Raw genomic sequence first — 12,838 nt, 5'->3', positions numbered from 1 at the left:
TTTTTTTTTTTTTTTTTTTTTTTTTTTTTTTTTTTTTTTTTTTTTTTTTGGGTATAAGAAATATGCTTATATTCACTCAGAAAATTAGGTTCACGTTTATAAGGTCTCGATTCTACCATCTATATTAGCAATCTTCTATTTAAATAATTAATAAAACTAAAAAATTGGCGTGAAATTACATCACATGATGAGAATATTTTATAGTGTTTATTCAGGATAATTTAAAAAACTAAAAAGTTGGTGGGAAATTAAAAACTTTTTAATATCAGGGTAAAAAATTTGAAATGACTAAATAACCCAATTTAGTCTAAATTAGAGGTGTATTTAAAATTTAAAAATTTTATATAGTGTTTATTAGAAAATTTGAAATTTGAAGATAGGGAAAGTTGGCTAAATTAGAGGTGTTTAAAAAATTTGATAATCCAATTTAGTCTGGATGGTTCGGATTGAGTTATGAATTTATTTGAGTTGTATTTAAATTAAATAGATGAAAAATTTATTGGTTTTGTTGGTTCATCATTCTCTAAAACTTGATTGCATTGAATCAAAACCAATCTGAATTAATCACTCCTCTTTCATTGTGAGATTCTACCTCTGTCAGTGAAGATAACAAAATATTTTTATAATAGTGTGGAAAACTCTCTCTAATACAATCGTTTTAAAAATTTTGAGGGAGGTTTTTGAGATTGAGCTTATGGATGGATATTTGGAGAAAGGTCATACTTTCATTATTTAACATGATAATTGTATTTGTGTTCCTTGTCTTTAGTCTTTATATCAAACTACAAAGTATGGGGGGAGGCATTTAGGCAATGGGCGTGTGTAGAGGCTGAAACCCATGTCGAAGCGTTGCTTTCCAGACTCGGTCGATATCGGACATTGCATAGCCACACTCGTGCTCGGTCAACCCTTCCATCGCATGCACCACACCAGCAATGCGCCATGCACTCATCAGCCGCATCGGTAGCCAATTCTGCAACAAACAAACCTTTACGTTGTAACTTTCTTTTGTGTATAATGACCTTCTATTTTATTAACATAAAAGTTAGGTATCGAGTGTTTTACCTCACAAGAGTGCAGATTCTGAAGGGAAGGAGGAGCCTTCATTGCAGGGGTGCAGTGGTAGAAGCAGTCTTTGCGAACGACCTTTGGAGGGAATTGGGAGAAGGGAATGAAAGTTGTTCCTTTTGGAGCATTCATACAAGTAAGTCCATCTCCCACCAACCATATCTGCGCATTAAATTAAATTTCATATTTTTCTCAACCTAAATAAATATACAAATAAATAAATGGAGGAATAATTTGGGAATTCACGTTATGAGAATGGGTTTTGGCAAGAAGTAGACTGCCTTTGTAGTTGTTGAGCTTTTTGTAGTGTTGTCCATTGAAAACGCCAATTTGAATGCCCCTTTGGGAAAGGGAATGGTAAAGTGCGAAAGCCAATTTTGTAATTTTGCCTGTGAGGAGGACTTGGGTTGCAAATTTGGGAATATATATATATATATATATGTTAGTTGGGTTTTATGATGGAGGGATTTGTGAAGAAATGAGTTGTGCTTGCCTGATTTAAGAGCTCTAAAGTCAAGACTTTGCAGCCCTTTTGATCTGCTTTAGTTATAGCTTCTTCAATCAAGCTGTTTATTGATTTGATTTGCCGTTGAACCGAGTACTGCCACAAATAAGTTCGTTAGGTACCAAAGAATTATATACCCAAAAACCATAATAGCCATTTTGAAAACAAAACAATTTATTATTTTTTTTAAAACTCAAGTATATTTTTTAAACTTATTTTTGTAAATTTAAAAGTATTATTTAAATTTTTTAAATTTTAGAGTTACTTTTAGTTTATAAATATTTTTATTAAATTAGTCTATTATAAATATTTTTATTAATTTAGCCTCTTTTTTTTTTTAAACAATTTATTGTTTTTAAGGGTACTTTTTAAACTTATTTTTGTAAATTTAAAAGTATTATTGACATTTTTAAGAATTTAGAGCTACTTTTAGTTTATAAATATTTATATTAATTTTGTCTATTATAAATATTTTATTAATTTAGCCTATTTTTAAAGCTTCAATTTTACTCAAAATCTTTAATTTTGTTAGAAACAAAACCCATGGCTAGCAATTTGTCACCTGAACGTTAAACTTGGGGATGACCCATGTTTGCATCTTGAGCTTTTCAAATTGGTTGCTTTCAACTACAAATGTACGGCCATAGATCCACGTCAGCAGCTTTGTGATTGGGGACAGCAAGCACAGATACCACGTGGATGTGAGAGGTCTGTATGCCAGCGCGGCAGATCCTAGACGTAGGTGAAAGATGGATTCGGGAGTTGTGAGATGAGTCAGATGGACCACGTCAGCAACATCTTCTTCTCTTTCGGGAGATTTTTGGTACAGAGCATCGGAAGATTTGTCCGGTGTGCCGTAGACGTAATCGTAAAAGGCCATAAATAGTGAGTAGTTGGTTCGGAATTGGGTGTGATGCACGAGTGAAACCTGTAATTATTTTTTACTCTCAATTTTCTTTCCCAATGATCAAAAATAAAATTCAAGAGAAAATATATTTAATAACATTTTAATTCTTCACCTTTAAATTTATGATCATCTTTTCTTTTTCTTTTTTAAGAAAAAGAATCAAACAATTTAATAGAAAGTATAATATCCTCTACTTATTTAAGAAAATGGATTAGTTTAAAATTGGTTAAAATTACATTTAACACATTCAAAATCACTACGATATATGTTTTTAGTCGTTTAAAATAATTTTTCATTATATGAAAATCGTTTCTAAAAGTGTATATTTAAACGATAGGTTGATTTTTAATTATTAAAAAAATGTTTCAAAAAATGATTTGAAACATTAAAAAAAAATGTGATTTTATAATTTATCCTAATAAGTAATATTCAGAGTTTTATAATCAATCTCCAACATTTGATTAAAATCTTCCGACCCAAGCTGGGCTCAAGTAAGGATGGATCAAAATCCTAATTTGCCCTAAAAACTTGACCACTATTTACCTAAGACTTTAAACTAGTTCTAGTTATTTTTACTCTTTCAATCAAAATAATACTTTAAAACCCAACGAATATATTTTCTAAAATAAACCTTAACATGATATGATAAACTAACCTTCCAGCAGACCTATTAATTTTCATTCATATATAATTATTATTAAAGAAAAAAAAAAGGTGTAAGTGGAAATTAAAGTGAGAGCATAAAGAGAGACTTACGATGGAGTATAGATGAGGAACTTTGAGAAGAGGAAAGAAAGTGAAGAGGCGGTTAGTGACGAACTCAAAGTTGCAATGCCCCATATAGTTCATGAAGTCGATGTAAGTAATATAAACAACACAAGCTGCCACAGATATTGTTCCACTCACCACTGTCATCGTCACAGGTGTGAAAAAGAGAATGAAATATGCTAATTCCTCTGCAAATGGATGAATCACAGCTGTCATAACCATACATATCCAATTCTTAGCCATTTCATGAGAATTTTCTTTTGATTAAATCATCACTTCATCCAATAGAGTCAAAGCCCAATATATTTATTTTAGTAAAGATTTTAGGAAGATATCTGCATCTTTTAGGAGAGATCGAAATATTTTAGGAAAAATATTTAGATTTGTTAGGTCTACATTGCATATGCCAGTATAAATACCCCTCCACTCTACCTACATTTTCATCTAAGAAATCCAAAAACAATAAAAAGTAGTAGCACTCCTCCACTCTACCTAGGTTTTCATCCAAAAACAATAAAAAGTAGTGTACCTCTCAGCTCTACCTAGTTTTTCATCTAAGAAATCAAAAAACAATAAAAATTAGTAGTATTATAGAGTGTAAAGAGTGCAGAGTGTGAGTGTTTCCCATACAGAGTTGTGTTCAAAGAGTGTAAAGAGTGCGAGTGTTTCCCACAAAGAGTTGCGTTCAACGTTAATTTCAACCTTTTCTAAATTAAGTTTCAATACAACAAATATCTTTCTAAAACATTTCCTTTTTAACAAAAAGTAAAAAATTCATCAATAAAATTGTGAAGAAACTCATCATTTTAAAAAATAAAACATAAAAAAATTATGAAAGGACACTTTGGTTTGACATTGAGATTCAAATTGGTTAGGAATATATTAGACATGAAGTTGGAGTTCGGTTTCATCGAGACCAAATAAAAACAAATCTAAAGGTTTAGAAGATTCAACTTGTCAAAATTTTATCTATTAAATGCAAAGTCCATAAAGTATTTGACCACGACCATACCATGGCAGAAAACTTGCTACTCTTGTAAATAAAGCAAATGTTATTTCGGAGAGGAATGACTTACATGTAAAAGGCTCTGTGACGATGGAGGCGTGGTGGTGAGAGTGATAGCAGAAAAGTAATACAGAAACTCCACTGGACCTGCGTGTAGCAGAAAAGTAATAATGATTCCATCTGTCCTCCATAAAGGAAGATTTGAAGTTTTCGCAATAGCATTGCTGAGTATGTAAAACAACACTCCATTCAACAGTAGTTGGTCGTCCCTGTCCACAAAACACGCGTACCAAAGAAAAAAAATCATCACAGAAGTTGTAGAAAGATTACCAGTTTCGTTCTCTGTCAATTTGTTCGAACTCAACGCTCTTGTCGACGATCCGTGCAGTGCCTTTTGCAGATCGATAACGAGAATAAGAGAACCACATTTGAATATGGATCATCCTCCACAGAAGAAGAGGAAAAATCAAAAGATACGAAATGTCTCTCTCTGTTTTGTCCTTCACCGTGTAATGGTAGATACTGTGAATGACAGCAGGAGCCAAAACCAGATACTGCAGACAAAAGCATATACAATCTCTTTTCAACAAAATTCTGTCAAAAATGGACGTATAAGCAAATAAACAAACATCTACAAGGCTACAATCTTGCTCGTGCCTAGATTTTTCTAATCGCGATTCCGTATCCCTAGCACGTAAAACTACCGAAAATCAAAAGGTTAAACACTGATCTATAGCTGTGACACATAAATAAATCACGGTTTATTTTAGTGAAATATCTAATGTTCATTTTAACAAACAGGTTATGTGCATGAGATTCAGAACGATGAACTATGAACGATGAACGATGAAAGATCATCAATAAATCATAGTTTAATTTGATGAAAGATCATCAATAAATCAGTGAAATATCTAATGTTCATTTTAACAAACAGATTATGTGCATGAGATTCAGTCCGCGGAGAACAATGAACGATGAGCGATCATCCATAAATCATTGTTTAATTTAATGAAATATCTAATGTTCATTTTAACAAACAGATTATGTGCATGAGATTCGGTCCGCATAGAATGATGAACGAGCATTAATAACAATGGCAGTGAGCGGAACATGAACGAAGCAAGAAGAAAACTAAGAGAAATAGACTCTGAAAGATACCTTAAATCTTCCGAGAGGTTTCTATGGCCAATCAGTGAGAAAACCAGGCGTGGAGGCCATTAATGCAGAAGCTCCAGTTCTTTCAATGTCTCCATTTTTCGTTTCTAAGCTCCTTTTATAGGGGAAACTATTCAAAGAGCCCATATTCAAATATTTACCGCCGAAGTGAATTACAATTTTCATTTTTATTATTTTTTTATTTAATTTCATCACTAACTTTTAATTTTATATTCATTAATTCTCTAAACTTTAAATTAGTTTTTTAAATATATTTTTTATTTTCAATTTTTTCAGTCCAATCTAACCATCAAATAAAAATAAAAATTATCTATGGTTTAGTTATATATTTTTTAAAAAATCATATAAATATTATATACATTTTTATAATTTAAATCAACAATATTTTAGGAAATTATCAAATGTTAAATTGAAAATATTAAATATTTTAAAGCACGTACGACTAAATATATAATTTAACTTATCATTAATGTCTATAACGTCACGGTGACGAGGAGGAAGTCGTCCTTGTCTCCATTCATATCAAAGAATTTTTAATATAATTTATATTAAAAACTTCCAAATAAATTTAATAATATTTTATAAACGAGAATACAATATAGTTTTTAGTATAATTAAAACAAAAAATAAATTTCAATATTACCGTCTAAAGAGAGAAATTTCAATCAACTTGAGTTTTTACTCATTCTAAAAAGAGAAATCTCTGTCCATTCTCTCCATTTTCAATTTAAATGAATATTACAGTCTTATTTACGTAGATCTCAATTAACTCGTGTGAAATCAACATCTAATTATGTTAATTACCACCCATTATCAAAATTTTCCTAAAATTATAGAATTACCTACTTAAATTTCCTCTTGATTCTATCTTTATGACTATGTGCAAATAATTTCAACTATTTAATATTATATTTATTACATTTACTTTGAAATTATTTGGCAATGCATTTCATAGTTTTGGGAACCTATTTAATAAATTTTAAAAAAATTATATTGATTAATTTCTTATATTGTGTGTGTATAGTTATTATATTCATTTTAAACTTTTCATTATAAAAAGCATTTTAAAATTTAAAGGTTTATCAAATATTTATAAATTTAAAAAGTATAATATTCGCAAAATTTAAAATTTATAAACCCTATTTTTTCCCATCTAAATTAAAAGATTTGTCAATAAAGAATAATCAGAATTATTTATGATGCCTATGATATACATTGGAAAATTGGAAATATTTATATTTTTTTGTTTCAGCTCTAATTGGATAACTATTACTTTTAATTTAATTATCTAATAAATGATACTGGTTTAACTTGCATCATAAATGACGTGTTTATTTTATTATATCTAATATAGGAGGGGCGGATAATCATTTGTTTATTCTTTTATTCAAATTTGAATTTTTTAAATATTACAATTATTTTATATTATTTATATACACTCGCGGGTGCACATATCTATGTGTATGTATGAATCATACCGGGTGAGTCATAGAGCCTCTACACCATAGATTGAATAGACATCTCTAGTTAAAACAAACATTTCTCTCATTTATTTCAACGAATATTAAAGCCTAAGGAATCGAGCATTTTACCAAAGCAGTAACAATTGTTCCACACACCTGGGCATTAAATTGAATTACAAAAGTGACTAAAATGTCTAGATTCATACATTACTGGTAGGGTCAAATAGTGATATTCACCCACCGGTAATATTTTATAAGGCAGAAACACATTATATAAATATATATATTAGAAAATTAATTAGACGATTACATGGAGCCACAGGTAGTGGGAGTGGTGAGAGGATGAAAGCCGTGGCGAAGGGTTGCCTTCCAGACTCGGTCGATGTTGGACATTGTGTAGCCACACTCGTGCTCCGTCCACCCTTCCAGCGCGTGCACCACGCCAGCAATCCGCCATGCACTCATCACTCTTCTCGGCAACCAGTTCTGCAATTATTCATCTTTTTAAATTAATCTTTATTGTTTATATTAATATTGTAACGCCGATGCCTACGACTATCTGATATTATTTTTTTGAACTTTCGTTTCCGACTTCTTCTCAAAATTTTTAAAAAGTAAGGTTTCCACACCCTTATAAAAGGTGTTTTCATTCTACTCCCCAACCAACATGGGATCTCACAATCTACCCCGGTCCAGCGTTCTCATTGCCACTCGTTGTTTTGTCCAATCAATATGGGACTCCCACCAAATCCACCCTCTTCGAGGCCCAGCCTCCTTACTAGCACACCGCCTCGTGTCTGCCCCTTCGGGAAATAGCATTTTTGCTGGCACATCACTCAATGTATGGCTATAATACCATTTGTAAAGGCACAATATTCTCCTGCTATTGTTTTCTTTGGACTTTTTCTTTCAGACTTTTCCATTAAGGTTTTTAAAATGTGTCTAATAGGGGAGATTTCCACACCTTTATAAACGATGTTTGAACTGTCATCTCACAAATTTAAATTAATAGGTTTTAATATTCTTTTAACCATCCTATATTGAGCAAATTCGTGAAGAGTGTGTACCTCGCAAGAGTGCACATTCTCTATAGAAGGAGGAGCCTCCATCGAAGGAGTGCAGTGGTAGAAGCAGTCTTTGCGTACAATCTTTGGAGGTAACTGTGAGAAGGGAATGAAAGTCGTTCCTTTTGGTGCCTTCAATTGTTCTTCAGCTGTCACTCCATCTCCCACTAACCATATCTGCACCAAATTTTTTGGTAAGATTTTAAAAAGAATGTAATGTTGTAAATAGGCGAAAAGATTGTAATTGAATTTGAAGTCACATTATGAGAATAGCCTTTGGAAAGCACTGGATTGCTTTCAAACTTGGTGTTGAATGATTTGTTGAGCTTCCTGTATTCCTCTTCGTGCAACACAGCGACCTGCACAAGCTTTCATGAGCTCGAAACTTTCATCTCACTTCATTAAATGATTCATTAAAATGCAGACCTGAATGCCTCTTTGGCACAGAGAATAAGAAAGGGCATAAGCCACTTTTGTGAGCTTGCCTCTCAACAGAACTTGGGTCGCATATTTGGGGATGCTATTCAGAACTACAGCCACAGCCAGGCTACTCCCATCCACCACCCTAACTCTTAACTTAGGGTTCCTTTGCACGTAAAGCCCTCCATACACGTTCAGCTCCTCTCCCTGCAATTTCTTCCAATTTCTTTGTTAGCAGCATCTCAACATCCATGTAGAGTGAATAACAAATCATTCTTTATAAGGATATAAAAATCTAACAGACACGTTTTAAAACTTTGAAGGAAAGCTCAAATAAGACAATATGTGCCAACGGTAAGCTTAGATGGTTACAAGTTATTACCTGATTCAAGAGACCTAGAGTCAAGACTTTACAACCCTTTTGCTCTGCTTCTACTATGGCATCTTCAATCAAGCTGTTTATTGATTGGGTTTGCCATTTAAGGGAGTACTGCAAAGATAAGTTCAAAGCTTCATTCGTTAGAGACTAAACTAAACACAATCATGGAATCTAAGACTACATTTTCCGAAAAAATATAGGATAAACTCTTATTTATAATCTGAGATTTTCCTATTATTAACAGTTTTCTTGAGAAGTAAGCAGACCAATAATAATTAGACAGCACATAAAACATCATTGTTTGTGTCACCTGAACATTAAACTTAGGGATCGCCCATGTTTGCATCTTAAGCTTTTCAAATCGGTTCCTCTCAACGACAAATGTACGGCCATAAATTGAAGTCAACAACATTGACCCCATGGTGATGGGAGATAGGAGCCACGTATACCAAGTGGAGGAGTGGGGCCTGGAGGCCAACTCCGCAAATCCTAGCCGTAGATGATAGATGGATTCAGGAGTTGTGAGATGGGTGAGATGAACCACGTCAGCAACTTCTTCCTCTCTCTTCAGCGATCTTTCGTACAGAGTATTGGAAGATTTGTCGAGTGTAGCGTAAATGTAGTCATATAAGGGCATGAATAGGGAGTAGTTGGTCCGGAATTGAGTGTGATGCAGGGAATGAAACCTGTCATCACAAAAATATCACTTCTATTCCATTGAACTCTTTTAAATGAAAACTAGATCTATGAATATATAATGAAATAATTTATGCAAATCAAAATTAATAATCTATGATACACAAATAATGTAATTCTAGTATCGAAAATTTTCCCCAAATGATCTTTGGAGTTGTCAAACCACAAGGCATTCTGGGTCTCCTTCCACGTGGTCGTATTTATTGGTAGGCAGCTATATTATGCATGAAAAGCGACGGGAGGTTAAAAAGAGAAGAAAAGAAAGGGACAAATATTTTGGAACTCATTTATGGACATGTCAGGGTTTTCTGTCTCCTATTTAATGCATGCCAAACTTACACAGAAACGTAATTTCTTTTTCTTTTTCTCCTTTAAATTTTATTCTTCCTTGCAGACTTTCCTTATCTACAATTGTGAGTATTTTTATTTTAAATCTTAAATTTATATAAATATTGATTTTAAATCTTTATGTCATAAAAGCTTGAACTACCCTTACCCTACATCTCATGATATAAATTTTGTTGGGAAATTCAAGATGAAAATTTAAAAATTATAAAACAAACATACAAAATAATAATAATAATCAAACCAATGTAATATTATTTCATGATTAGAGTACTCATGCATTCTTTTCTAAGTTTTTTGAGCTTAATAAAAGGAACAAACAGAAACACGTGAAGTTATTGAAAATATTTTATTGATGACTCAACTAACAACCAAGTTCTTTTTATGTAATTGTCACGGAAATCATAAATGCAATAAAAAAAAATATTAAAAGAAAAAAAAAGTTTTGCAACTGTAAGTCTATAATACAATATTTTGAAATGTAAGATTTAAAATGAAATAACCATGGAACTTTTTTAAATCAATATAAAATTTCTATGTAAACAACTAATATAAATTTCTATCTTAGATGATACTAATACCAAGGAGAAAAGGGAAACCTCAACCTGCAATTTTTATTTTTTATTTTTTAGTTAAATTTTTTCCCATGTACTATTGTAGGCCGCCCATTATTATTTTTGAGCTATAAAATTTTCAAGTACTGTTGTAGCCCTGCATGAATGTTATAGTCGTTTCAATGTTAATAATGTTCACAAATCTTTCAAAAGTATAGGAAATATTGAATGAAAATTGAAACGAAAAAGTGTGACAAGAAAAGTTTAGATCTCAATTTTAATGGGTAGGCCATTCTAGTTCTAATTTTCATCTAATATTTTAATTTTAAAATGTTAGGGAAATAATGTGAGTATTTATTATAATTGTAATTTAGCCAAAACTTTCTCGAGGAAGAGAGACTTACGATGGAGTGTATAGAAGATATTTGAGAGGTGGAAAGAGAGTGAACAGGCGATTGGGGATGATCTCAAAGTTGCAGTGCCCCATGTTGTTCATGAAATCAATGTATGTAAGGTATAAGACGTAGGCCGCTAAAGAAGCAGTTCCGGTGAACAATATCGTCAACATTGGAATGGCGAAGAGGATGAAATACGCCAGGTGCTCCGCAAAAGGATGAATCACAGCTGCCACATTTCCAAGCCAGAAAAATCATAAGCCCACACCATCGGGCGAGACATTTGAAATTTAAACAACTACAGTAATAGAATGCAAAGCAAAAGCGAAGTTTAAGAGAAGGAAGAACAATGGCTTACAAGTGATTGGCTCCGTAACAATGGAGGAGTGGTGGTGAGAGTGGTAGCGAGAATAGAGATAATGATGGTGCAGAGCTCTGTGGAACCAATAATAAAGGAACTCCACTGGACCTGCGTGCAGCAGAAATGTAATAACCACTCCGTCTGTTCTCCATATAGGTAGGTTCTGAGCACTCGTCGTTAAATTAACTGCTATGTAAAACAAGACTCCATTCAACAAAATTTGATCGTCCCTATCCAGAAATTAAAGAAAAGAAAATCCAAAATCAGAACAAATAAACCGCTAATTCTTCGTGAAGTATCTTCTATTACTAGCAAACACTGACCAATTTCTTTCTCTGTCGACTTGATCGAATTCGATGCCCTTGTCCACGATTCGAGCATTGCCTTTAGCAGTTCGATGACGAGAGAGAGATATCCATATCTGGTTATGAATCATTCTCCACAAAAGAAGCGGGATAATAACAAGACTGGAAACATCTCTCTCTGCTTCATCCTTTACCATGTACTGGTAGATGCTGTAGATAAATCCAGGAGCCAAAACCACGTACTGCAACCAAAAATTACACTGCGTCATTTCGATTGCTCCGTCGATTGAATTACAGATATACAGAACTCGCAAACACATTCAAAGTAATGCAGTAATTTCTCGTTGCAATGCATCTCTAAACAACGAAGAGAAAACCTCAAAGTTAAAGTAAATCATCATCGATAAGTCTCGATCATCATAAGTTCTCTTTAGCGGAATATTCTATCATCCATACGACATTTTCAAAAACAAATAATGAACAAGAGATTCGATCAAGCAGAGAAACATTGTGCGATAAAACTCCATGAACGACGGCAAGGGAGTTGCAGAATGGCGGAAAATAAAATTATGGCGACATACATAACGAAGCAAGAAGAGAAATCAGAGAAATCGGGCATGAAAGCTACCTTGAAGTTTCCAAGAGGCGTCCATGGCCAATCGGTGAGGATTCCAGGAGTGGAAGCCATGAATGCAGAAGCTCACGCTGCTACAGGATCTGTTCTGTTTTTGTGAAGATTGCCGAAACCACCTCTTGTACCTCTCTTATAATAGCAGAGTTACGTGCCTTTCTTTCTTCCCCCAATTTCGTATTTGCCCCCTTAGTTTTTTATGTTTTCTAAAAGTGTCCCTCAAAACCTAGAAATTATAAAATTTGCCCCCTTAGTTTTTTATGTTTTCTAAAAGTGTCCCTCAAAACCTAGAAATTATAGAATTTGCCCACTAAGTCAGTCACGTCATGACAATTTTGCATGGTCCTCCACCTCTTTGGAATAACAGCATTATTGAATAATTTCTCCTCGTAAGATTTAGGGTATAGTTGGAAATGCACATTTATTTAAAAAAATAAAAAATAAAAAATAAAAAATAAAAAAAATGCGCTCTACCCTATAATATTTAAGAAATATTTAAGAAATATTTAAGAATTAGAGTGAGAATAAAAGTATTCATTCATAAAAATGTCTATGTATTGGTATTTAATGTTCACGTCAAGATTTTAATGTTAATGTCGATGAAATATAAGAATATTCTAAAAACATATTATTAATACGCCATTTTAATGTTAATGTCGATGAAATATAAGAATATTCTAAAAACATATTATTAATACGCCATTTTTTCATATTTTTTAAGATAAATTTTAAATTTTTATTAGGACTTTACATTTAGCTGTCTTTGGTCTATTGCACAAAATAAATATTTATTGC

General features: G+C 32.6%; 1 protein-coding gene and 1 pseudogene across 1 annotated transcript; both read right to left on the bottom strand.

Moving 5' to 3' along the window:
* Positions 1–770: 770 nt before the first annotated feature.
* On the bottom strand, positions 771–5,472 carry LOC111432035 (annotated as a pseudogene).
* A 1,548-nt stretch (positions 5,473–7,020) lies between these two features.
* LOC111431767 (protein ECERIFERUM 1-like) lies at positions 7,021–12,163 on the bottom strand. The gene is made up of 10 exons (XM_023068471.1): positions 12,041–12,163; positions 11,431–11,654; positions 11,105–11,337; positions 10,756–10,975; positions 9,067–9,442; positions 8,760–8,867; positions 8,384–8,584; positions 8,218–8,316; positions 7,961–8,134; positions 7,021–7,379 (listed from the first exon to the last, which is right to left on the bottom strand). The coding sequence occupies exons 1-10, from the start codon at positions 12,098–12,100 to the stop codon at positions 7,200–7,202; spliced, it is 1,875 nt and encodes a 624-aa protein (XP_022924239.1). The 5' UTR covers positions 12,101–12,163; the 3' UTR covers positions 7,021–7,199.
* Positions 12,164–12,838: the final 675 nt, after the last annotated feature.

Source organism: Cucurbita moschata, unplaced genomic scaffold, assembly GCF_002738365.1.
Source record: "Cucurbita moschata cultivar Rifu unplaced genomic scaffold, Cmos_1.0 Cmo_Scf00037, whole genome shotgun sequence".
NCBI lineage: Eukaryota > Viridiplantae > Streptophyta > Magnoliopsida > Cucurbitales > Cucurbitaceae > Cucurbita > Cucurbita moschata.
This window is presented reverse-complemented; position numbering and strand designations above follow the sequence as displayed.

Coding starts and splice junctions, on each gene's coding strand:
- LOC111431767 (XM_023068471.1), bottom strand. CDS start 12,100: ATGGCTTCCACTCCTGGAATCCTCACCGATTGGCCATGGACGCCTCTT. Junction 11,655..12,040: donor CGCCTCTTGGAAACTTCAAG/GTAGCTTTCATG, acceptor TTTTGGTTGCAG/TACGTGGTTTTGGCTCCTGG. Junction 9,443..10,755: donor TATCTTCTATACACTCCATC/GTAAGTCTCTCT, acceptor TTGTGATGACAG/GTTTCATTCCCTGCATCACA.